A 27,919-nucleotide genomic window follows, 5' to 3' on the forward strand; every position below is an offset into this window, starting at 1 on the left:
CAGACAAAAAGCAAAAACGTGTTATGTAACGGCAGTGGTTCTCAATGCTAGCAGGGCTTTTAGGTCAAACACAAAAATTCAAATTATTGATTGTTGTGGAATATCAGGTCAAGCCTGGAATAGCCATACGAGGAGGAGCTGTAAATGAAAACAGGGCAATAAATGTCTCTTTTCTTTATCTATCCGACGGCCACATTGACTGCTACATCTCAAAATTCACCTGCCACTTTTGGCTGGCTACCTTTCTAAGAAAAAAAAGCAGAATTTTCTTCTTTAATAAGTTGAGTTTTCCGCCTACCCCAGTGTCTTCAAACTCTGGGCTACAGTTCTGAGAAGTCAGGCTCATGTTGGTCCTCGCATAGAGAGCGTCTGTTCCCTTATCGTAACGTAACACCATAATGAGCTGTAATTATAGCAGACTCTTTTCCCCTCCATCATATTGAGATGGCTCTCTCAGCTACAGGGAGAAATCAGAACTCAACGAGCAGAGTGTTAGACAGAGGGAGGGATGGACAACAGTCTAATTAGACAACAATAACATCAACAATGGACGACCTTTCCTTGTTCCCATGGGCGTATAATAGTACATGCTTAGAGGACAGGTTGAAAACGGGGAAAATAGATAGTAGAGGCGCGTCGACTCTTTTGTAAACCGTGCATTGTCGGGGAATTCAGGTCAACTTCTTGCTTTGTATGTAAATATAATATGGCTGGCTGAATTTGAGAATAAGAATGACCTTAAAATCAAAGTTATACAACGGTTAGTTCTGGTTGAGAAATATGATTGGACAAGACAAGAGGTATTCCATTCAGAGTGCTGATGTACAGTATAAGTATAACAACACTTGGGCGTATCACTCGGTATGTATCACTCCGCTTCACGGGTGTTCTAATGTAACCTTGATTAGGCTGCGTTCACACAGCATACATAGCAATATGGATACATTTGACCTTAATTATGAATGGTCGGCGGAGGATTGGGAAGAAAGTAAGCTGAAATCGCTTGCAGTCGACTCGGGAAACACTTTACCTGTTGTCTGGCAACACTTGGTAGTGCCATCCTGAGGGAAGTGTTTTTGTTGGTGGAGACAAATAACAGACACAAATCATCTGTTGTCACACATTACTATTATTACTTGGTGAACAGCGTTGGTCATAAAACTGTTGTATAAAAGCAATATCACACTCGAGGTTGTGCTGTTGTTTATCAGCACGGCTGTGATTCTCTTCTACGACCGAATCACCGCCGTGGAGATATCCAGTACAACAGCACTCCCTCTTGTGTGATGTTGCTTAATTATCTGAGAAATAGAGACGACCTTCTAGTCCCCCCCCCCCCCCCCCCCCCCCCCCTCTGCAGAGTTTACCCAAACTCCTCCTATACATTCAGCTCAGCTTAGTGGCTTCCAGGCGGCGATGGAGACCTGAGAACACGGCTTAGTTGTTGGTCTTAACACATGTGTATTAATCCCGGTACGTGAGCCCCGGGGCCAGGTTCACCCCCCCTCGATGTCAAATGTCAGAGCGGAACGTGTTCACCTGCTGCCCCTGCACGCTCCAGGGCAACTGAAATGTTTAGAGAGGAAGGAATCCAGGAAGGAGGCCAGGTATCTGTGTTCGGCCCCGGCTTCCGTATTTCCTTCTGCACACCAAAGCAAAAATGCAGCCAGGGAGCACACGACAGGCATCACTCACCTTTCACTGCTCCTGCTATCTAAGCCTTACCACCCAGGCTTCAGCTTGGATTTCAGGACTCAAAATCCCCTTTCAGTCCCCCCCCCTAGGCCTACCTCAATGCTATATTGCAAAGTTCAGAAGTCCCCTTTTTGCTTTTTCTCTAAAGCTGCCAAATATGCTCAACAGCACAGGTGAAGAGAGATCCTAAGAGAAAAAGGGGATTGTCTGTTTCTCACTAACCCCCCCAGGCTTTCTGATCCTTTTTACTCACTGAATTGGCCATGTCTACTTGTCACTGATTGACCATGTGACATGTCTACTTGTCACTGACTGCATGGGCACTGGTGCCAATCAGAGTACTTTCGGGGGTTTCAGCATGCATCACAAGCATGATGTACGCATGTGAAAACCGCTAGTCACTTAGCTCCTCAGTAGCTAACCTAATTGTTGTTGTAGATGGAGAAAACAACTGGGTAAGTATAGGGGGATGCCAAGTAGGCATGAGGTGAGGTCCATGAAACCACAATGTTTGTTCTGACTTTTTTTAAAGGTTTAATTTTTGGACCCATATGTTTTTGTTTTGTTTGCTCTTGAAAATATATTTGTGTCAGCTGCTCTAATAATCAAACTGAATAATATCTGTATCCAACTCTCTCTTTGTCTTCCTCCCTTGCTCTTTCTCTCTCTCTCTAAGGCCTCCTCATTGTTACGAGCATCCATTGCACCACAGTAAGTCTTACATCTGAGCGGGTTGTCTGCTCAAAAGAACGGTTAGCTTTTGTCTACAAACCCCTCGTACTGTTGGATGGCTGTGTTGTGCCGTAGTAAAACACGGCTGAGTTGTAGTTTTCTGCTAACCTCCAGGAGACCCAAGGAGGTGCCGATGCTGCCCTCTCTGGACTACGACAAGCTAAAGAAAGACCTGGTCGAGGGACCAGACAGGCTCCGCTCGCTGCTGCTTCAGGCCCTGCGCTGGGTGAGGAGGAGCTCCAGCTGTCGAAAAACAATTCCGTCCCTCAATCAATAAGAAAATAATGGAATTTAAATAGATGCGAAAAGGAATTAATAGACAGACTTTAATTGACTTCAAAATGCTCCATTCCTGCTATAATACTGTACATATGCTATAATTTAATTTCTTTATTTTTTATCAAATGTTCTTGTTATACAGTATATATTTTTTTGATATGTTACATATTGATGTTTTTATAATTTTCATATAGCACATATTTCACAATCTGTTTCTCTGTAAGTGCTACATAATCCACACCTTTCACACCTACTTTCCTAGATACATTTCTACTCTTGTTGAAATTTTCTGGAGAGCGGTGCTCATTCGCCTGGCCTGTCCAGTCTTTGATTCTTCATCATGTGTCTCCCTTTGTGTGTAGAGGCTGACTCGCTCGCTCCACGGTGAACAGAGAGACACGGTGCTCCAGGCCTACATCAGCAACGACCTGCTGGAGTGCTACAGCAGCAAACAGGTGGGATTAGCAGATTAGAGTAGAATAACACAGCCCAGATAGAATCAAAACCTCCCGTCAAACTAAGGACCTATTCCTTGGTTGGTTTTCATCTTCGAGTTCCTTAGGCGAGTTCCTTTGGCTGTTACATCATTTTCCCATCGTTAAATATTTTTGGGTGCTATGAACTATGAAGGCCTACTTCCAGGCTGTTTTAATAATCATAATAATGTTAGGATGTGTAGGATAAATTAAAAGGTCATGTACTGTTTAGTTAAGTCGTGCACCGATGTGTCCTTGACAGGAAACCTAATATGACCCACAATAGATGTATCATTTTAATTCTGCCCGGAGTCCTCTTATGAACCAGCCTTAGCCTCAGATTGAGTGGCAATAGCACGGCGATGCTTGAATAACCTTCCATGTTATTTATCAAAAGGCCAATGCAGGGCTCAGATCATATTCCACATTTCACCTTCTCAGAAGAGTAAACGCCCAACAGCGACGTGTTGTTCTCAAGCTGTTTATTGTTTTTCTTTTTCTCCTTTTCTCTCTCTTTTTCTCTCTCTCTCTCTTCGCGGCCCAGCCACACCAGCACCTCCCATTCATCCAGCGTCGAGGCCCGCGGCGACATGTTAAACAAAGTCCCTTTTGGGAAGATGAATGTTCCTCACCTCACGGCTCGCTCTTTGTCTGTGTACTCGCTCGCCACGGTGCTCCCAACTACATGGATCGCTCGAGTCATTTAGACATTTACACTGCTTTCTCCTGCATTACAATAGCATTTGGGCATAAATCGGTCATAATTAAGTGTTATGCTACCCGGTTGCCTTTGTGGTCTGTTGGCTTGTAATTTTGGCCTTAAAGCGAATTGTGTAACTTTTGTAGTGCAGAGCTTATGTCTCCCCCCTCTGGCGCTTCTGGCTGTGAGAGTTACATGTGCTGCATTCATGTGGTGTCGGGAAAAATGAGTTCCAGACCATTTCCTTTGCTCTTCGGTCTTCATTGTCAAACAAAAACTGGAAATGGCGTGTTGTTTAAATGCTCTGAGCAATAAAATGCAATGCATCTTCTCTGTAGTGTCCATGTTGTTTCCACAATAGACTCCAGTATGTACAAATAAATAATGAAAAATCCAACCTGCAGAGGGTCACATGTGGAGTACCACAGGGTTCCGTTCTGGGACCAAAATTATTTATTTTATATATAAATGATATTTGCGAAGTGTCTAAGCTGCTGAATTGTGTTTTGTTTGCAGACGACACAAATCTTTTTTGCTCCAGTAGCAATCTTGAACAACTTCTGGATACAGTGGAGACTGAGCTACAAACTCTAAAACGATGGTTCGACATTAACAAGCTGTCACTAAATTTAAACAAAACCAAATTCATAATATTCGGCAATAGTAAAATCAATAACCAAATCCAAATCATGATAGATAACGTAACATTAGAAAGAGTAAATGAAAATAAATTCCTGGGAGTAATAATAGACCACAAACTAAACTGGAAATCACATATATTACATGTAAAAACTAAAATCTCAAAATCCATTGCAATACTCCACAAAACGAAACATATCCTTGACTCCAACTCACTACATACACTGTACCTCTCTCTTATAGTCCCCTATATGACCTACTGTGTGGAGGTTTGGGGAAACACCTATAAAACAAACACAAATCCAATTTTTATACAACAGAAGAGAGCCATAAGAATCATAAACAGAGCTGATTATAACGAACCATCAAATAAATTATTTATACAATCACATGCCCTCAAATTCAGAGACTTGGTGGACTTCCAAACGGCACAATTCATGTATAAAATCCAAAACAAAGAGCTCCCAGAATGCATCCAGAGGTTGTTCAGAACCAGAGAAAGCACTTATAACCTAAGAGGAATCTGCATGTTCACAACTACAAGAACAAAAACCAGAACAAATGCAATGCAAAGATGTATAACAGTTAAAGGAGTTAAATTATGGAATGGACTAGAAAATGAAATAAAAATGTGTAAAACAATCAACAAATTTAAAAAAATGTTAAAAAACCAGATTATTAACAAATATAAAACTCAAGATTGATATTTATATTATATTACATTATTATATTTAAACATATTATTACATTCCTAGATATATAGAAATTTAGTTTGTGTATTTGACACTTTGTAAGTACAATTCATGTGTATATAGAATACCTGTATTTTGCTTAGTACTCATTATTATTGTTATTATCATTATTATCATTATTATCAATATTATATATTTAGAAAAAAGAAGAAAAATAAATAAAAAAAATAAATAAAAAAAATAATATACATGTGTACATGTATACATGTGTATATAGAATACCTGTATTTTGCTTAGTACTCTATATTATTGTTATTATCATTATTATCAATATTATATATCAAGAAAAAAGTTAAAAAAAAAAAAAAAAAAAAATGTAAAAAGGGTAGGCGCTATAAGCGTTTGCTTCAGCCTACTCCTTTTCGGTCAGATCTTTTCAGGCTTGTATATACCCAACCAGCAATCACTGTTTGCTCTTTTATTTTGTTTTCTTGCTTTTCTTTAATCACAACTGTATTGAGCTGTACTTGTGAAATTGACCGAAATAAACTAAACTAAACTCAACTAAACAATACAACTTAAAAGCTCATGAAAACACAGAGGAAGGATGACTTCCCAATTCTGGAAATAAGGCAATCTGAGGACCACGTGAATGCAGCATGTGTCATATAGGTTAGCCGTAGCCTACTCCATTGTGGCTGGGAAACGGTGGATAAATTGTTTTGAGCGTCACACAACCCCCGCAAAATGACTCGTTTCACTATCAGAATTCGATCCATTTGGTCCGATAACATTTGGAAAGTCTAGAAGAGCAGATGGCTACCCGGAAGTCAATCTGGCCACACACAGTCTATCAGTCTGACCACTAGGGGTGGGACAAAATATTGATACTCACGGTATCGCGATATTTCCACTTGCGATACGTTATCGATACACTGGCAAGTATCGATATGTTTATTTTTATTTATTTTTTATTTTATTTTTTTAATAAACAGGCTAAAATATTATGCTGTGTGTGGTAGTTGAAACATAGTTTCAAGTTGACGTTTATTTATGTTTGTAGTTGAAACAAAAACATAAATACTGTAGGCTACATGAATGGAAATGTTTGATCATTAATATCTACTTTTAGAAATTATATAGGTAGGTAGGTTATATAGGTTTTCTTGTTTTAATAATAATAAAAAGACTTAATGTGTAACTTTTCCTCCGTGGTATCGAAAATGGTATGAGTGAGTGAGTGAACTCTGAGAGAGTTCATGTCAATTCTGCTAATAAATACATAATACCTGCTTCTTGCCTTTTAGGGGTATTTTTTTCTCTTCAGTTACACAGATATCGTGATGTATCGTAGGTTAAATTTCTTCCAATATATCGATTATCGCAGAATCGCTGTATCGTGATAATATCGTTATCGAGGGCCAAGTATCGTGACCATATCGTATCGTGAGTTACTCCACGATTCCCACCCCTACTGACCACTAATAAGACTCTGGGACAGCTGATATTTCAGGGTTTCCGGTGTAGAGTGGACGTCTGCGCCAAGACTTCCCCTTCCGTCATTATTTACAGTCTGACGACGTCTCATATTCAGTTTTCTGTTTACCGAGATTTGCCGAGATCGATCATCATTTCACATACCATTTCACAACCATTTGCATAAATCAATGTGTTTAGTCTATGCAACCTTTCTGCACTAGAAACCTTTTTTAACGACATTCCCTGTTTTGACAGAAAACCGTGCTCCACTTGTTGAGGTCGAAGAACGAGACTGTCCGCCAATACACGGCTCGTCTCATCAATGCATTTGCTTCCCTAGCCGAGGGTAAGTGCCTGACTGTACGCCATTATATTTGGTTAGGCATCAGTACTACATCTGTACACCATTATATTTGGTTAGGCATCAGTACTACATCTGTACACCATTATATTTGGTTAGGCATCAGTACTACATCTGTACACCATTATATTTGGTTAGGCATCAGTACTACATCTGTACACCATTATATTTGGTTAGGCATCAGTACTACATCTGTACACCATTATATTTGGTTAGGCATCAGTACTACATCTGTACACCATTATATTTGGTTAGGCATCAGTACTACATCTGTACACCATTATATTTGGTTAGGCATCAGTACTACATCTGTACACCATTATATTTGGTTAGGCATCAGTACTACATCTGTATGCCATTATATTTGGTTAGGCATCAGTACTACATCTGTACACCATTATATTTGGTTAGGCATCAGTACTACATCTGTACACCATTATATTTGGTTAGGCATCAGTACTACATCTGTACACCATTATATTTGGTTAGGCATCAGTACTACATCTGTACACCATTATATTTGGTTAGACATCAGTACTACATCTGTACACCATTATATTTGGTTAGGCATCAGTACTACATCTGTACACCATTATATTTGGTTAGGCATCAGTACTACATCTGTACACCATTATATTTGGTTAGGCATCAGTACTACATCTGTACACCATTATATTTGGTTAGGCATCAGTACTACATCTGTACACCATTATATTTGGTTAGGCATCAGTACTACATCTGTACACCATTATATTTGGTTAGGCATCAGTACTACATCTGTATGCCCTTATATTTGGTTAGACATCAGTACTACATCTGTACACCATTATATTTGGTTAGGCATCAGTACTACATCTGTACACCATTATATTTGGTTAGGCATCAGTACTACATCTGTACACCATTATATTTGGTTAGGCATCAGTACTACATCTGTACACCATTATATTTGGTTAGGCATCAGTACTACATCTGTATGCCATTATATTTGGTTAGGCATCAGTACTACATCTGTATGCCCTTATATTTGGTTAGGCATCAGGGGCCAGTTGCACCAACTGGTCTTACACTGGTCTTAAGCTAAGTTGGTCGTAACTTTACGACCTAACAGCTACGCCGGTTGCACCAAGACGGCTTAAGCCTTCTTTTCACTACGACCAGGGGTAACTCTTACGTCTGGTCAGGAGGAGGCGTAGAGCCTGCCTGTAACGGAGATCTCCGCGGAGACCTTTTTGAGTCCTTACCGTCATCGTCGTAACACAGCCAGTTCTCCGTCTTTGAAGCACGATGTTAAATTATAACTAACTACCGTAAATTCCGGACTATAAGCCGCACCGGTGTATAAGCCGCACCTGCAAAGTTGACTATTTTTTTCTTATATAAGCCGCACCGGACTATAAGCCGCGGGTGTTTTAATGGTATTTTTTTTATTTTTATTTTTATTTTTTTATTGTGTTTTAATGTTTAATTACCATATGTAAGGGTTCATGCACAGAGGGGATTGTCGGGAAAGAGATGGCTGTTTGAGGAAGCTCCCATTTATTAACATTTCAACAAAACAACATAACACAACACCACCTGTGTTGTTTTTTACAGTGCACACAGTGTCATACAGTGTGGTGAAAAGAGGGCAAGAGAGGAAATTAAAACAGAAGTGGATTTATAGTTAGAAAGAGTGCTAAAAAAGAGAGATTTTTTTTTTTTTTTTGAAAAAATCCATAGATAAGCCGCACCGTTATATAAGCCACAGGGGCCAAAAAAGGCCAAAAAACGGGAAAAAAGGTGCGGCTTATAGTCCGGAATTTACGGTAGTTGTGTGGCTTAGCCTTCCCAAATGCTGCCGTTAATTTTTTAGAATTTAATACATAGAATTGGGAACGTTACATTCAATTTCATTCAGACTGTCTGTCTGGCTCAATCACCGCCATTTTTCCCCCAGAGCGAGGGAGGGTGGGATGAGGGAGGGTGTAGTGATGCACATACAGTAGTGGCTGATAGAGCGTAGTGGCACAGTGACGCTCCAAGCAGGTCGCGAGGCACATTTTTGCAACATCATCCAATCAGGGTGCATTCCCTGGCAATTCACATGGACGCGCATTGCTACGACCCGCGTAGTTAAGACCAGACGTAAGCCGTGTTGGTGCAACAGGCGTAAATCCACTCTAAAGACTGGTCTTAACTAAGACCGATGTAGGAGTTATGACCAGGCATAGTTAAGACCACTTGGTGCAACCGACCCCAGTACTACATCTGTATGCCCTTATATTTGGTTAGGCATCAGTACTACATCTGTACACCATTATATTTGGTTAGGCATCAGTACTACATCTGTACACCATTATATTTGGTTAGGCATCAGTACTACATCTGTACACCATTATATTTGGTTAGGCATCAGTACTACATCTGTATGCCATTATATTTGGTTAGGCATCAGTACTACATCTGTACACCATTATATTTGGTTAGGCATCAGTACTACATCTGTACACCATTATATTTGGTTAGGCATCAGTACTACATCTGTACACCATTATATTTGGTTAGGCATCAGTACTACATCTGTATGCCATTATATTTGGTTAGGCATCAGTACTACATCTGTACACCATTATATTTGGTTAGGCATCAGTACTACATCTGTACACCATTATATTTGGTTAGGCATCAGTACTACATCTGTATGCCATTATATTTGGTTAGGCATCAGTACTACATCTGTACACCATTATATTTGGTTAGGCATCAGTACTACATCTGTACACCATTATATTTGGTTAGGCATCAGTACTACATCTGTACGCCATTATATTTGGTTAGGCATCAGTACTACATCTGTATGCCATTATATTTGGTTAGGCATCAGTACTACATCTGTACACCAGCCAATCAGCAACGCCGCTGGCAAAACAGTAATGGCTGCCTCCGTGCCTGTCCACCTCAAGGAGTAATGTCAACGTTCGTCGAGTTTAAACAGTCATAAAGTGCAGTTATTGCAGAAATAGACTCAATAACAACAATTAATTAAGTACAGGAGTATGCAACAGTTTCTCACCGGAAAATATGTTTTCGCCATTCTCCTGAATGGATTTGGATTTGACTGGATCCAACGCTGATTGGCTGAAGGAGTTGTCTGTCAAGGCAAGTACACCCCTCCAAAACCTCCGCCCACTGCAAACACTGAGTGAAAGCTGGAGGCCACACGGTCTGGTAGAACGAAAATAAAATGTGAGTTCATGTGACCGGCTGGTTTACCAGGCTAGAGATATTGGTGGGAATGGGATGATTGTCTCTGTTGCAGCCTCAGTTTGTTATATAAGAATCTGGTGAGACAGGTGCATTTCTATGCAAAATGTTGCCTAGTGCAACTTTAAAAGATCAATGTATCCCTTGAAGGAGGCCTGCCCTTGAAGGAGGCCTGCCCTTGCTTCTTGCTTCTTTCTCAAAGTGTTGACCCCGTGTTGTGTTACTGTCCTTAGGTCGGGTCTACCTCTCCCAGATCCCCTTTCTGCTCAAACTCCTGACAGAGGCCCTCAGGAGGGAGGAGGAAGACTCGCTAACAAGAGAGAATGTTCTGGTCGCTCTGCAGAAACTCAGCCTCAGGTATTGAAGAAGAAGAACGACTACCAAGCACTGAAGGATATATTTTGAAATGGCTGTGAAGTTTAAATAAACTGCCAGTTGCTTTGGCAAGTAACCATCCAGAATTTGGAGGTTCAATTCTATTCAAAGTCTAGTGAAGTAGTGGGTCAAATGCTTGTAAAATAGTGAACGTGGCTGTAGAATTCTGGATTGCACAAGCCACTGTTACCCGTGGACAAAAAACATTATTAATTCCCTAGTCTCGCAGTGCCAGCCGTAGCCTCCGTCACTGGAAGCTTGATGACGTTGACGGTGGGTCTGACTACGTGAGACTATTCATTCCCTGACTGATTTCCCTGATATATTGTTTTATGAATGTTGGTTACATTTTGAACTTGTGTACTCAAAAGTGCCATTTCACTTTGTGTTAACTTATTTGAAGTACTACATTATTTACACTACCTTCATGTATCAATGTCAGTGTGTAATAGATGTAATATTCAGATCGGCAAGTGTCTCAGAACCATGGGTCAATGTTTGAACAATAAATCCACTCCAGTGCTTACAGTATGTGGTCTTGGCAGATTCAATAGAACCACACCTATCCAACAAGCCGTCGTTTGTCTTTCTATGACAAATCATGGAAGAGATGTATGAGTACATTAGTCATAAAACTTCTTTTGCATAGGTTTTTTTTGTATTCACCTACTTTAAGTATATGTTTATGAATCTCTGAGGCCATTTACACCTGGTGTTAACATGCGTTTTCTGCCATCAGATTGCAATCAGATTGTACTTGACCACATTAACCTGATTCCATTTACACCTGGCGTTAACATGCGTTTTCTGCCATCAGATTGCAATCTTGATTGCAATCTGATTGGTGTCCTCTCAATCCGCATACAGTTGCTGTATCCAGATTGAGAGGACACATTACACTTGTGTTCAATGTGTACACCTCCGGAGGTGGTTTGGCCGATCAGATTGCAATCCTTCTTCAATGCGTTTTGGGGGTGTTTACACCTGTACTTTCAAGTGATAAAACACAATCTGATTGCAATCTGATGGCAGAAACCACATGTTAACGCCAGGTGTAAATGGCCTCTCTATATCCAACTTACATCAAGCTATTCATATCCTCATGAGTCCTGAGTGGTAGCGAGTTGTTAGTTAGACTCACTCCCCAGTATAAAAGTGTTGCGGTTGGCGTGTGCACTTTGGAAGTGGGAGAGCGTGGGTTCGAATCCCGCCTTCACCCCTGGGCAAGCCCTTAACATGGTCATGGGTTAGATTTTTGCTGTGGAGAGTGTGACTAGCCATCTCATATGGGTTGGCTTTGCTTTGCACATTTTTGTTGTTGGTGGGGTGTCTCAAATCACCAATTTAACCATTTTTGTAATACAATATTTTTATACAAGTATGTTTCATTTCTGGGAGACCCTAGGAATGCTAAAGCACATTGTTGTGTTTTGTTCTACCTCCTGTAGGGGTATCTCAAATTGTATGGTCCCTCCTGCTAGCCAACACTGGTGTTTGTGTTCATGTTGCTCATGCTGATGATCGATTTGTCATTACGTCCTGGTAGGCGGAGCCAGCAGACGGCCATGATAGCGGATGGGCTGATTGGCTGGCTGGTGGATGAGCTGCAGGACTCTGACTGTCTGAGCGACTACACCCTGGAGTACTCTGTGGCTCTGCTCATGAACCTGTGTCTGCGCACAAAAGGTACACTGCAGCACACAGGATAAGAAACTGTTCACTCAACACTTTCGATTTTTGCATATGAAGAATTTATTTAGATCAACTCTTGAAGTTGAAAAATAGAGAATCTAATTTTAAAAATACCATCAACAATACATTTAAAAAAATTGTAATTAATAAAAAAAAGTCTGAAATGCATAAATTCAAAAACTCAGCATAGAAGATTTAAAACTATATATTAATAATAATATTAAATATTAATACAACATTAATAATTAATATTTTTTATTTAAAAACCTGGTAAATACCCACCCGCCTTACAGTCTCGGGTCCTGTCGGGTTCAGGAACTAGGAAGTCCATCAGAAGTCCGTGATGTTAATGCAAATTGATGTATCTCTGTCAAAGCCATGTAGGCCCTCTGTCTAACTTGACTCCTGTAGGGTAATTTTATTATGGATCACAGTGAAGGACATTATTGGCCAGCCTCGGGATCAGGCTGTCAATCATCTCCAGCTTTTCTGAACACAGTGTTTAACAGTATAATCTCCCTTTCCCTTTTTTCCTCCTACATCATATCTACAGTGTATCTTTGTTCATATCACCCCCATCACACACACACACACACACACACACACACACACACACACACACACACACACACACACACACACACCATTAATACAGATACGCTCCCTGTTTCTCATTCTCTAGTGTACTTTTGCTGCAATAGCCTGAGGCCTGCTTTTTATAGAATGCCACTCTACTGCACTGCATTTGATGCTACAGTCAAAGGAAATAGGATCAAACGGGAGTTAGTTAGTTTATTTGCACATAAAAAGACAGAGTGAGCAGGGGATAAAAAAAAGAAAAATAAATAAATAATGGCATCTGACCTAAAAAAAAAAGAGCAACAGATAAAATAAAACATTGGGGAGATTAAACAGGCTGCTTGTGTGGTTTAATATTTGTGCCTGTATGTGTGTGTGTGTGTGTGTGTGTGTGTGTGTGTGTGTGTGTGTGTGTGTGTGTGTGTGTGTGCGTGTGCGTGCGCACGTGCCTGTGTGTGTGTGTGTGCGTGTGTGTGTGCGTGCGTGTGTGCCTGTGTGTTCATGTGTTTCTGTGATGGCTGTCTTTGCACAGGGAAAAGGAAGTGTGCGGAGAACGCCAAGCATGTGCTGAAGGTTCTGACTGACCTCCTGGGACACGAGAGCCACGAGGTGATACACACACCCGTCAACACACACACATACACATGCATCCGGTGCATCTAATACACACACAAAGATGCACAGTGCCTGTAATACACACAAACACACTCATAGAAGCACCAATTCAAGCTCACACACTTGCCTTATTACAAGATACAGAATAAATCATTTGTTGTTCCAAAAGAAGAAGACGAGTGGAGTTTTCAAAATTACGGAGTATAAAACATTTTCTCGTCAGGATTCCGTGTCTCTCATTAATGTGCGACAGTCCATATGTTTAGCATAATTCCAGCTTTACACTCCTTTTCCAAAACTCAATTCGGTGGAATGGCGGATTCACAGGTCTGGACACAGGCAAGCTCTTGCTACTAATTGGGGGAAAATGGCGAAAGAAAAAATAAGTCAATCTAGTCGTATATGGGTTAGCTAGTTAGCCTAGCTGACCTTCCACTGTAATGGTGTTCAACTAGCCACACTAGCCCATAGCTATCTAGATAAGCTAGCAGCAGACCTTCCAAGATCATGAAAGCCATGGTCATGAATGAATGAATGAGTGTGTGTGTGTGTGTGTGGGGGGGGGGGGGGGGGGCATTGCCATTTATGTTGTTTTATATTTGTATATGTTTATATTTTGACCAGAGTTCCTATTCAAGTTTGCTAGTTACAGCTAACCTGTGCTCTGAAAAAGGTCTCGATCGGAGTTGAACTCAACCAACAAGTTCACTTTTGCCCCCAAACCTCTCTGCCACCTAGAAATGTTTGTGTAACTAAAACACCAATCTACACACAACACATCCATTATTACAGCATTCACAGAAATCCACACGCTGGCATCACTTTTAGCTTACCTACCTGTTGACACAAGCTAAATGTACATCCACACACAGTACTTTTAGCTTACTTATCTGTTGACACAAGCTAAATGTACATCCAAGTTGCTGTCTCCCTGTTGTAAACTCCTGATGTCATCCATAGCAATGCCACTGCAAATCCAGCGGGCACGTAGATGCCTGCTATAAAGTTCTGCTTACCTTGCCCTCCAGAATGTTTGGCACCCGAGATAGAGATGAGCTAAGGAGACTATAAAATATAAACAACACTAGCTGCATTTATGTGTATCAAAATGTGTCAGTAGTTATGGATGACGTGCATCTGTGCACCTGTTATCAGCCTGTTCAAGCTTACCCCCACTCAGGACTTCTGTTACCAGCTTGTTCAAGCTTACCACCCCTCAGGACTTCTGATTCCCTTTTGTGATACGTCCATGTCAACACAGCAATAAAAGCACTGTCATAACAAATAGATTCATATTTGCATGCACTGTATAAACATTATTTTTGCTCTTTGCATCTACGTACATGTTTCCTTATTCCTGCATGTTTAATCTAGCTGTCACTTTTTTGTCTTTGAGATGACAAAGATGGAGGCTGTGTGTGTGTGTGTGTGTGTGTGTGTGTGTGTGTGTGTGTGTGTGTGTGTGTGTGTGTGTGTGTGTGTGTGTGCTTGTGCTTTTCCAGATTCGTCCCTATGTGAATGGAGCCCTGTACAGTATCCTGTGTATTCCCTCTGTGCGGCAGGAAGCCAGAGAGATGGTGAGATAGCAGAGATCCCTCCATCTGTTGAGAGGAAACCGATTCAGCTTGTTTTGGTTTCATTTGCATGCCCATCTTTGGAGGGCAGACTTTTTTTTTTTACCTTATACAGGGAGAATCTCACTGAGAACAATGCTCTCCTTTTCAGGAGCGCCCTTTTCACATTTACACAAACATTCACATCTGGAAGTTGACCAGTACACAGTCTGTTCTGCTGGCAACTGAGCAGCTCCACTGGAGCGGTTGGGGTTAACTGGGGCCTTGCTCAAGGGCACCGCAGTGGTGGTAATGACAGAGGGGCAACCGCTGCTGATCAAATTCCATTGGGCAGGGTGCACCCCTGGAAAATGGGTGGAAAATGTTAAAGTTTTTAGCCAATCAAATTGCTTTGGGCAGGTCAGGTGTGCAGGGATGCAAACTAGTCACCTTTTGGTGACAGTCACTTTTTCATCCCAAATAGGATGCTTAAGTGAATGGTTTGTAGTGGCTTTGTGTCTGCCCTGGTATCTGTCACCTTTTTCACTCTCAGTGACTTCCTGGTGTGTGAGTCAAATCAACAAGGGTCTAATCAACACAGGACAGATGAAGAGAATTAAAAGGGATTGCATTGTCCGTGTGTGTGTGCGTGTGTGTCTGTGTGTGATGTCTAATATTCCAGGTGATATTTGTATGTGTTTTCTTCATGTGTGTAGAGTGTAGAGGAGATCCTGTGCTGCTACAGCAAAGAAGAAAACCCAGAGCTCAACAGGCAGATTGAGTTCATCATCAAACAGCTCAACTCAGGTCAGTTGAGTCACATTTACCTACATGCAGTGGCCTCTTTTTTCCAGGGTATTATGCTGGGTGATAGATAGATAGATGGATGGATGGATGGATGGATGGATGGATGGATGGATGGATGGATAGATAGATAGATAGATAGATAGATAGATAGATAGATAGATAGATAGATAGATAGATAGATAGATAGATAGATAGATAGATACCCCAGTGGGGTATGGGTCCTGGTCGCTGCACTAGTGCATCCTCTGGTCGGTTGGGGCGCCTGTTCCGGGGGAGCGGAACTGGGAGGGAATAGCTACAACCTACCGGTGAAACTCCTTGCTGTCAGTTGAGAAGAAGCGGCTGGCGATTGCACATGTATCGGAGGAAGTATGTGCTAGTCTACAACTCTCCCCAGATCAGCAGAGGGGGTGGAGCAACGACTGGGACAGCAGGGGGAATAGAGAGCTCCAGGGATGACGTATTTTTATAGGCTGAATGCGGAAGTCCCGAACTTCCTGGTTCTTCACTGTTTCTGTCTATGGGATTTTTGAATGGGTTTTTGGCGCGATGCTTCAAATAATGTCTGTGGGCAACGCAAGTTTAATCAAACGCGAACCAAGGTTCAGCGGGATAATCTTCACACATGAGGACCACTTTCATGAGTTTTGAAGCGTAACTGCGAGCCCTAGAGGTAAAAAGCTCGTGCTAAGCTAATCCAGAACTACACACAGTGTCGCATAGGCGTCCACGCATTGATTGCGAGAGAAAGAATTTCCGCGTTCACTCGTGATGACGTATAATATCCGCGTCGACATTGTAGTCTCATTTAGCCGTTTGCTAGCTAGCCACCCTTTTAACGGCACATAAAAGCTTCAAAACTCATAAAAGTGGTCTTCATGTGTGAAGATGATGTTACTAAACACTGGTTCGCGTTTGATTAAGCCAGCGTTGCCCAGAGAGATTATTAGAAGCATCGCGCCAAAAACCCATTCAAAACTCCCATAGGCGAAAACTGTGAAGAACCAGGGCTGTTAGCATCGATGATTTCCGGACTCATTCCTGGAGCTCTCTATTGGCCAAGTACAAAGGGGGAGAAAAATCTGAAAAATACAAAAGAAGTCAAATGTATCAAGTACAGGTAATAAAGAAATAAAGGAAATAACTATGCTGTTTGCCATGCTTGTTGTTTTTATTTATCCAAGTATGATCTTTTAGTATTTAATGTTCTTTTATGCACTGTATGGCGACCTTGGGTGTTCTGAAAGGTGCATCCAAATAAAATGTATTCTTATTCTTATTAACATTAACATTAACATTGAATAAAAAAAATAGGGCAAAGGGGCCATAACTAGTGATAGGAAAGTTATAGAAAGCCTCAGTTGGGGTTCGAGGGGTGGGTAGGGGGAGTGGCTAGGTGTATGTGGGTGGGGTCAGGGGGATGTGGTCAGGAAAGGGGCGAGGCTAAGGTAAAGGGGCCATAGCTAGTGAGAGGCAGGTCATAGAGGGTCAGAGTTTGACTTCCAGGAGTGGGTAGGTTGGAGTGGCTGTGGGAATGTGTGTGGTGGGGATAGGGTAGGGTTAGGGTTATGCTTAGGGGTAGGACCATTTTCCATGTTAAAAACAATTAGCCATGCTGTTGAGGTACCCGTAAAACATTGCCTAAAGTGCCATAAGGCTGAATGCACACTACTGTGCTATCATGGGCTTCAAGGTATTTGCGCTTGTTGAGATATTGAATGATACATTTCAGGAAGCAAAATGCCTTCCAATATATTTCAGAATCAAACCCCTTCATATTTTCTGTAAACACGATGTACAGTATGTATCTAAAGAGTTTTATTCTAAGGTGAGATAGCACCAATTGACACCTACCATTACAAAATGGTTATTAGGGAAATTAACTATATTTGTTTAATCCATGTGTTGTGGCTGTATCCCACCCAGCTGAGGAAGAAGAGGGGCCAGAGTCAGATGATGAAGACGAAGAAGACGATGATGATGTAAGGCTTCGTCTTAGCCTCTTAGGAATTGAAACTTCAGTGCATTCTACCACCATATCCACTAGTCTACATATTCACACACATGTACTACCACTTCACAAAAATCAATTATAGCCTATACTGTATCGTCAATCATCAAAAACCAAATCAAAAGAACAACAATGACTGCGTTTACATGGACTTGAGTATCCTGGTTATGATTGGTCTTTTGAAGTATCCCGTTTTTGTGTTTGCTCATGTAAACGTCATATCCCGATTTCAGAAACTCGATTATGCTAGCTAGTAGTTGGAGTACTGCCAACTACCTTGCTTCAGCAGCCAAGAGCCGTAACATTCGTGCCAAAAAGTGATTGCCATCAGATTGCAGATCATGTTGAAGCTGGTAAAAAGGAAGTGATTGTTTATAATCTACTGTAGGGCACAGAGCAGGTAAGATAATGCAGTCATAAAGAAGAAAGAGATCCTTTTTTGTGCGCACGAGATCTAGACTAGGCCCCTCCTCCCGGGCTGCACAAGACAGAAAGTGCCACGGCTCAAAGCTGGTAAAACACACACACACACACACACGCACGCATACGGACGGACACTCGCACAGCACTAGAGAGAGGGGGTGGGGGAGAAGAGTCCGACCTGCGCAAACCTGCACCGCTTACTTCAACACCTGGGTGTGATTTATTTATAACCCATCCATAAATCATATTAGTTTCCAAATATAGGCCTAAACAAGGATGTTACATTAGACTACCAAACACATCAGAAACAATATACCGTAGTATTGGCTATAATAAATGTCATGCCTGATTACACTATAAACTGCAAACACTTCTTTGGCCACAGTTATGATTATTTGATTACAAGAGACCTTAAAGTTTCACAAAGACATACATTTGCTATTACCGTGGTGGACATAAGTTATGTGCATTTGCATGTTGTTGTGACTGTTGATCCATTCCAGATAAAAGCAGCTGTAGACCTGTAGAAATGCTCCTGCAGACGGAAATAATTTTTTGCCATACAAGCACTTGCTGTCGGTTGCTACGGCAACAAGTGTCTCACATCTGGAGCGAGGAGGAAACAGACTTTTGTCTTTCGGTGATGAAAGAATTAAATATAGCCTACTTGGCAGTTTAGATGGGAGAAAACATCGAAATGCTGACCTATTCAAGTCTGTAGTAGTATACAGACTACAGGATGTTGGTTTCCCAACACAGTGGAGCAAGTCACATCACAGTAGAAAATACTAAAGAAACGTTATGTTTGATGGTTTGTGTTGTAAACATAGCATGCATTAATCAGTAACCAGGATACTATGAATGAATATCCAAATTTCTGTGTTCCGTGCAAAAGCCTTTTCCCGAATATGATCAAAACCGGGATAAGCCTCATAAGTGGGATACTCATGTAAACGCAGTCACTGAGAAACAGATGAAAAATGAGGGGGAGAGGAGGGTAACCTCGACAAAAAAAAGCCCACCCCACATATGACACCTTTCCCAAACCTGTAGATGGAAATCTTGGGTGACACAGATATTGGATGTCTCCCACCTGTGTGTGTGTGTGTGTGTGTGTGTGTGTCTGAGTGTTTGTGTGAGTGTGTGTGTGTCTGAGTGTTTGTGTGTTTGTTTGTTTGTGTGTGTGTGTGTGTGTGGCGATGGGCCTGGCAGATTGAATTCTGTGGGAAAGTGGGTTAGCAAGATAAGGTACACCCTAGCAACTTAAAGGGGGGAATGGTTGAGGGTCACTTAGCGGTGTGTTTGTGTGTGTGTGTGTGTGTGTGTGTGTGTGTGTGTGTGAAGGAAGGAATGTGCCCCTATTCCCTGCATGGTCACATAAGAATTGTTTGAGTGAGAGTGCCGCCTTTGCTTTGCATGTAATCTCAATCTTGGTGCTATGACGGGATAGATGTGTAAGTGTGCACAACACTGGGCTCTTGTTGGTGCCTTGTGACTTTGCACCCGGTATTGTATTGTGTATTTAGCCTAGTTTGAATACTCACGCAAATTATTTTCGTAAACAAACAAGTTTAAATGAGGAAGTTGTGGGGGGATTATACCAGATCACCTGACAGACTATGTTGTCGAATGGAATTTATATCAATAACACCATTCTTCTCCCGCATTAACCAGACCGACAAGCCAAAAATGATGAGACCAGGGACCAGAATGAAGCAATGAGTCCAGAATTGTATTCAGCAAAACATACATCTTTGCAATCGGAAGATTTACATTTTCATAGAGACTGGCTCCCTGGAAAAGCTTGCTTGTTTCCAGATCAGGAGCTCAGTACAGAATGACACACAGTCAAAGGTTTTATACTGTCTCCTCACATATCTCAAATAGTGTTCTCACATATCTTATATCTCTTCACAAGCTATGTTTTGACCAGCTCACAGAGCAATGCAGGAGTCGAGAGGAGGGGGGCGCTGTAGCTACGACAGAAGTCCAGCAAGGTCACATCTTACTCTGAGTGAGCTTGTCACTGTGCTCCGCTCACGGCCAGAATGCCCTGGCAAATGAGGAAGTAACTTCGGTTATACTCCTGTTAGTTTGGTTACTCTTTGGTTAGTTCTCGGTGTGTGGATTCACTACAAAAATGACCGTTTCACGTAACCTTAGATTATTATTTCATTCCGTGGTGAGTACACGAGTCACAACATGTACATGTGAGTGTTTTTGGTGCTGTTGGAATGTGCATTTTGGGAGTAGGCAAAAATACCATAGACTGCCATTGTAGTGCTAAGCTATTAGCAGTGAGGGCTCTACCACAGTTTGTACTGCACGCAGAGTAAAAATAAAGCCATGTACGTTCTAGTTTTAATATCGGCAATATGGCAAATGCCATTTGCTACTACTACTACTATTTTTACTCTGCGTGCAGTACAAACTGTGGTAGAGCCCTCACTGCTAATAGCTTAGCACTACAATGGCAGTCTATGGTATTTTTGCCTACTCCCAAAATGCACATTCCAACAGCACCAAAAACACTCACATGTACATGTTGTGACTTGTGTACTCACCACGGAATGAAATAATAATCTAAGGTTACGTAAAACGGTCAGGGGGATATACCAACATTTTGAGAGTTTAGGCCATTTGCCAAATGGCCTAAACTCTCAAAATGTTGGTATATCCCTTTGCCAGTTGCATGCTCACATGGTTTGTGCGTGTCCGTCACCCTCGCGGCTACAGCAGACCATAACGTCCTCTTCCGGTTGTCTCATTGTTATCTAATTTAGTATCATTGTCTCGTGACAGGAGGATTTGATGGAGACAGACCTAGATAAAGAGGAAATTCTCCAGCCGCAGCCCAGAGAACTGTCTGGGGAGAGCCTGCTTACCACCGAGTACCTAGGAGTAAGAACACACACGCACACACACGCACGCACACACACACACACACACACACACACACACACACACACACACACACACACACACACACACACACACACACACACACACACACACATTTGAAATATTTATTTATGTCCAAATACAAGTATGCAAAGGACATAAACAGTAATAGTGCAGTCAAATACTGGGAGTCAGTCAGTTACATGAGTGCCCAGACGGCAACCACAATAATGCATACACATAAGAAACACACAGGATGATAACATGGCAGGTTGATATATACAGTTATACTGTAATGCAAGATAGCGGTCAGTATCCACTTTATGGGTACAAAAAGCAGCCGCTCCATATTGAGCGGCTGCCGATAATAGTAGATATTGAACAATATCTCACTAACTGCTTGGCCCTTCTCTTTGGGAGACCAGCCATCTAAAGGCCTCTCACAACCAGCTTATGTACGTGACCCAGGCTGCCAAATATGAAAACTAAAAGTTTACACCTGTAGCCCAGCTGTGAAATGGTCTGTTCTAGCTGTTGGTATTTCATCATCTTGGTTAGAAAGGCCTCCTCTAGGCTGTGGTCAAAGGTATAGCCAACCTCTAGAACACACACGCACACGCACACACACACATTTCATTTTTGGCAAATCTACTGCATCTCAATTTGGGACACTCTTCTCTACTGCAGCCCCACTTCATGGTTTAAGCTTTTACACACCAAGAGCGACATGAATATACAGCAGGAAATTGCAAGGTGAATTTTGACCCGCCTGACACAGCAACACGTGTGTGCATACATGTCTGAAGCGGATTTCTGAAAAATCAACCTTGGTCCGAAAAAATAAAAGTCGCAATAAAAAGGTAAGTGAGTGAAATCTAGTGATTAGCTATTGAACCACATCAGCATTAGGCCACGGGCAAACTGATCTGTTGTGTCTCTCCGTCTCCGTTCATTTCAATTGCTGTCTGTTGCCTGGGCAGCGCTGATGATGCGTCCGCCTCTGTCACATTTCAGTCCGTTTTGATGGACAGTAGGGCTGTCACTTTTTCCAAAAAATAAAGTTTGAACGAATTTGAAATGACACGCAATTCGTTCAAATATATTAGAAGTTAACACCCACCCCCCTAGTTGCTGCTATACCGTTTGGCTGCGCTGCTGCAATGCACTTGATTTACAGTACAACAGAAGGACAGCTGAGCTCTGCATGAGAGGCAGACACCTGCGGGCTTGGACACTACAGCACAGGAGCAGGCGACTGAAGCAGTATCACTACCAATATTGAATGGTGCAAAACAAGTAAAGTTACAGATCCTGACCCACGGCGCGTGTGTTGAAATCAACTAGCTGCCAGAAAACAGGCAGAATTACTAACGGGTAACGTTAGATTTGTGTGGGGGCGGGGCTGTTTTGGAACCCAACATTAAAATGGCGGAGAGATGGAAACACAGTCAGCAGCCTAGCTTATGTAATGGAGCGAGTTGTAACGTTACTCACATTGGGTTGAAAACAGGAAGGAATGTGTAGTTTCTTCTTTCTCTTAACATCTTAACACGACCTCCTGCTCCTCCTCCAACTGCTTCTTGTAAGGTGCCTGAGTTGAGTAGAGTTTGTCTTTTTTTTGTTCAATTAAATTTGCTTTTTTCTTAATTGTACAGGTAATTAACAAGTTTGAATGTAATTTTTTTCCTCACGTTCGAAGGAACTTTCGAATAAAAAGTAACGCCACTAACACAGTTGAACTCTTCCTGGACGGACTGTTTCGTCAGCGTCCGTTTAGCAAATCAGATTGGAGGCGGCGCGTGTTATGGATGCCAGAACTTTGACGTTCCAAAACCAACAGACAGAAATCTATCCGTTAGTAATTCTGTCCGTTTTTTGACAGATCGGCTTTACGCTAACCCATCCTCTCACCCCGCAGAATGGCCTGGTGTTGACCTACATAGCTACATGACTCGCTTCCCCCAACACCTGTAATTGATGATGTAGTATGACACCTCTATTGTCAGCTGTGATTCAGTGTACGTGTGTGACACAGTGTCACCAGAGCCGTCCTGTGAGCCCTGTGTGGGAGATTGCAGGGATTTCATGTCACTGTATCACGTCCTGTGGGGCGTTGCTGATAGAAATTGCCTAAAGAAGAAACCGCATCAATATCTGCCCCCTTTGTGCTTCTCAGCTCATTTCAATAGAAAGGCACTGAAGCCGTCACGTTAAAGTCGGAACACACGCAGGTCCTCACTTTACTGTCAACGTGTTATTGATCGCTTGTGTGTGTGTGTGTGTGTGTGTCTAGATCATGACCAACATGGCAAAAGTGAAGAGGAAGTCTGCTCCTCCGCCTCAGCCGTGTGTCCATGAGCCCCTACAGCGGCCAGTCACCCCTGGCTCTCACCGTAATGTGAACGCAATGTAAGTTAAACACGCACGCACATACACATGCACACAGGCACACAGGCACAGACACACACACACACACAGGAACACACACACACACACACACACACACACACACACACACACACACACACACACACACACACACACACACACACACACACACACTACCACTACCACTACCAGCAGGGGTTTTCCTGGCTCAGCCGGGCCTTTGGGGGGTGACTATGCACAACAGTAAACATGATCGGACAGATCATCCTTACTGCCATGCAGATGTGCCCAAAGTCTTTCCTATGAAGGGCCAAAAATGTATCTGGATGGAGGGCCATGGGCCAAAAATGTATCTGGATGGAGGGCCATGGGCCAAAAATGTATCTGGGTGGAGGGCCATGGGCCAAAAATGTATCTGGATGGAGGGCCATGGGCCAAAAATGTATCTGGATGGAGGGCCATGGGCCAAAACTTAATGTTGATGTGAAGTTACATTACATTGTATAGACAATTTACATTCTAAATCTAAAATAATCTTTCAAAATAATAATAACACTACTCGTTTATCTGTTTAACAGTAGCCTAATTTAATTAGTGTTAGATTTAGAGTTGATTGTAAAAAGAAAAATAAATAAATAAATAGGCTAAATAAAGAGAAAGACACCTTTCTGACAGAAGGTGCATGCAACCCAAGGTGCATAGCCCTAACCCTCCCCATATCCAGCCAAGAAAGGTAGAATAGCTCTAGTTCCTCGTCATGTAAGCATGAATGCTTGTAGACACTGGGATAAATGTCAGCAGCTCTCCTTCAACTAAAGGCTCTTTCACACCGGCCTTGAAACCCGAAAAATGCACGGAAAATAGGATCCGCTCCTCCGATGTGAAAGTCATGAACGCGCGTTGGTGGTAAATTTTTATACGCCTTTTGTCCCGGGAGCAAAGCTTGTCACAGCGCCGGTTTAGCAGGCAACCCGCCTCACTTGAAAGCGTCGGAGCAGCAAGGCGGAACAGTGCGAATGCTTCATAAAAAAATTACAGGGGAAATCACCTCATGCAGCAAGAAGGACAGTGAAAGTAAAAAAAGTAGCCTATACAATCATGCGCCAGGAGGAATGCTCCGTGCCTGTAGTAGGTTATATAGCTGTCTGTGGCGAGTTGGTCTGACGATATTCCCTCTGGAAACCAGCTCCAGAACTGCAATCTGTCTAGCTAAGCCACTTGTGCATTCCCTACAAAAACTACTAACGTTAAGTAGTCATGTGCATTTATAGCCTATACTATTCCCCCGACGAACGTTATGCAGACTGCATCTGTTTGATATGCGGCCGTCGTCTTTCAGAACGGAGTAGGCTACGGACGCTAATTAGGCTACTTAATGGGAATAATTTGCTTTACACAAAAATATAGATAAGAATTAGCCTTGTACCTAATAGGCTACATGATGGTGCGTGATGCATCCATAAAGTCGATCAGATGAATATTGAAAGCCTGGTTACCATGCTGCATGTGGACAACACTTTCGTGTTTTCTGCACCTGCACAGCTGCACCTCCTTGGCTGGCATACATCAGCGATGTTTGGTTGTTGAATGAAATACACAAGGTGACACCATATCGATCTGCTTAGTCAGTGAATTTACCTCTATGAAATGTGTTGTATAAATAAAGTTGGCTTTCCTTGAATGCAATTAATGCAACACTTCGCTGCCAGAAAGTCGGCAGATGCACTCCGCAGCGGAGCCCGTTTTGATATTAAGGCGAGTCCGCCCACCATGCGAGTGCGCCTATCCTCCCTGCTCAGCGGACTAGGAGAAGGAGGGAAGTCTTGTTGTTGAATGAATTCATTCATCATACAGTAGCCTAGGCTACACTAACCTATGAAAATATTAATTTGGGCTAGGAGGAGCTGGAAATCCCTCCGCTCGCCTTTCAATCCGGGAGCGGGGGATTTCACCTGAAAGTACACCGCAGCACGGGAATGTGGCCGTGCTGCTTGGCTCTGTGTGAAAGCAATTTCTGTGGCGAGGCTGCGGGCTTTGCAGGACTCCCGAACTGCAATTTTGTGTGATCTGTGTGTGAAAGAGCCTTAAGGCTCAGGTAACATTATGATCACAGAGAGGAGACATGATACTGTATGTCCATCAGGACAAGGTGGACAAACTGGATCTCAGGGTCATATGTAAAACGTTTGTCTCTCAGTGACACAGAGAGGAGACATGATATGTCCATCAGGACAAGGTGGACAAACTTAATCTCAGGGTCATATGTCAAACGTTTGTCTCTCAGTGACATGTGCAGGCATGTATTTGGGCCATACACATACACATTGGTGCGGGCAGGGTCATTTTACACCTGCACCAAAGGGCCAAGGCTGTATAGATAACTCATAGCCTGATCTTAGATGGGCAACAGGATAAGGAAGACCAAAAGTAGGTTATTTTGATGGTAATTGGGTCACCATCATTGTCATTGGACGCGAGTAGAACTGGAGGCAGAGTATTGAAGGCAGATTTTTAGAAAGACGGGGTATTATTTTACCCTAAAATATGACTGTGATGGATTGTAGTTCTACTCATGACCCGGCCCCAGGGATGAAGGTCATCAGTTGATACTGTGAGATGATGGATTTCACTGGATTTTTTTGTTCAGCGAGTTGGAACCTAATTCTAAGAGCCAAAGCTACATACGGCACAGATAGAAAGTCTACAGACATTCCTGTTATTAAGTTTGCTGAGTCACTGCCATCTCCCCTGATTGACTGAAGTGGATTGAAAAGGTTGAATCGAGTCAGGGATCTTAGCTCTCATATGGACACTTCATTTCATGGTCCTAATGTTTACAGTGTAAATTTTCCACTGTGTGTTAGTTGTAGCTGCACCGAATTTGGTGAGAACTAGTATCACAATGATTTAGATGCAGCAAATGAGATAGAATTCAACTACAGCACAGCAGTAGCAGTAACAATAGCTTGCCAAATTACGGCTAAGTGCAAAGGACCAACGAGACCTTTGCAAAGCCTTGCGCTCGAGCCAGTGAAGTTGAACAGCAGTTATGTTGTCCTGGCTCATGGCTCGACACCTGTTGGCTGCTTTCCACCAGCCATCCTAGGTACAGTTGTAGGCCTTTTCCACTGGCACTTATGGTCGCGCCAAGCCATGCCATGCTGCAGCTCCACTCATCTTTCTTTGCCATACCAATTTTAACGCGCTGTGCCGTGCCACGCTCGAGATGGACCTTCTTCTGGACTCTGGAGTGGGGCCAAAGCATGTTAGACCTGCCTCCAAGCGGGCTGTGGTGATGTCTCGCCACCCGCAGCCACCCCGTGACGACCCCCTTTCTCCCCCTCAAGCATATGTGTTGCGAGCATAGCCATGTGAAACGCTCATGTCTCTGTGCTGGAGTGGAGAGAGCAGAAAGAATGGTGTTTTTAAAAGCCTCTGTGTGTTCAGCTCTCAGTACTTCTGTAGCTTCTAACTGAATCTCTGTGGTTTGCTGAGCTGATGAAAGCATTTCGTGCTGCTGCTCCTTCATATTGAAAGTCACACTGACAAACTAACGGAAGGCTTTTTATTGCCTATTATTATTTTAAAAACACCATTGGTGCTGTCAGCAGAATCCTCATCCACTCCAAAAGAGGACATCCAGCTAGCCTGCCCTGAAAATCCAACAAAGACCACATGCTGACAAGGATGTCTCACTACCTGCCGAGAAGTCCTCCTCGGGCTCAGGTTTGGCACGCCATTGTTCCACCTGGATCCCCTCCTAAATCAACAGAATCAGAACAATGAACCGCTGGAGGTCATCATAAGGCCATTGTTGCATGCTGCCGTAGATCGTTGTCTCCAACTTTTAAGTGCCTATGTTCACCAGGACTAAAGAGCCTCTCAAAGGGCCCCAGTCAGCACTTTTGACAGAGAAGAAAAGGGGAAATAAAGTTTGGATATGCGTGACAGACAGTTGCAGAGATAAGCATGAGACAATGCGTCACCCTAGTCGTGTCTTCCTCCGTCAGGATGGGCATAATACAGAGGTGTGACGAAGTCAACTTTGCTCAAGTCCCAAGTCGGTCTCAAGTCTTCAGGCACAAGTCTCAAGTCAAGGATCAAGTCTAATGTAGCACACAAATGTCAAGTCAGAAGAAATCAATTGTCTCGTATCAATTTAACATCTCAAAGAAGACAAAACATCTAGGACTTTTAAATGTAATGTTGTTTTAACTTGGTAAGAGCATCATGAGAATTTAAATTAAGTCGTCTGGTGTGACAAATCTCATCACTT

The 27,919-nt window shown here is 42.5% G+C and overlaps 1 protein-coding gene and 1 long non-coding RNA gene across 2 annotated transcripts in view; one reads left to right on the top strand and one right to left on the bottom strand.

Annotated features, from left to right (window-relative positions):
* Positions 1-27,919, top strand: part of armc9 (armadillo repeat containing 9) — a 60,909-nt gene that overhangs the window by 15,314 nt on the left and 17,676 nt on the right. Inside the window, exons 11-22 of the mRNA XM_083647510.1 lie at positions 2,372-2,406; positions 2,542-2,653; positions 3,069-3,161; positions 6,948-7,038; positions 10,533-10,656; positions 12,221-12,360; positions 13,478-13,554; positions 15,063-15,137; positions 15,830-15,920; positions 17,847-17,902; positions 21,157-21,255; positions 23,549-23,664. Coding sequence (XP_083503636.1) covers positions 2,372-2,406; positions 2,542-2,653; positions 3,069-3,161; positions 6,948-7,038; positions 10,533-10,656; positions 12,221-12,360; positions 13,478-13,554; positions 15,063-15,137; positions 15,830-15,920; positions 17,847-17,902; positions 21,157-21,255; positions 23,549-23,664 — 1,109 coding nt within the window. The remainder of the gene's footprint in view (positions 1-2,371; positions 2,407-2,541; positions 2,654-3,068; positions 3,162-6,947; positions 7,039-10,532; positions 10,657-12,220; positions 12,361-13,477; positions 13,555-15,062; positions 15,138-15,829; positions 15,921-17,846; positions 17,903-21,156; positions 21,256-23,548; positions 23,665-27,919) is intronic.
* Positions 20,168-27,446, bottom strand: LOC310786325. The gene is made up of 3 exons (XR_014553208.1): positions 27,343-27,446; positions 21,055-21,249; positions 20,168-20,407 (listed from the first exon to the last, which is right to left on the bottom strand). It is a non-coding gene; the product is annotated as an uncharacterized lncRNA (long non-coding RNA).

The sequence above is a fragment of the Poromitra crassiceps genome (genome assembly GCF_964638095.1).
Source record: "Poromitra crassiceps genome assembly, chromosome: 12".
Classification (NCBI taxonomy): Eukaryota; Metazoa; Chordata; class Actinopteri; order Beryciformes; family Melamphaidae; genus Poromitra; species Poromitra crassiceps.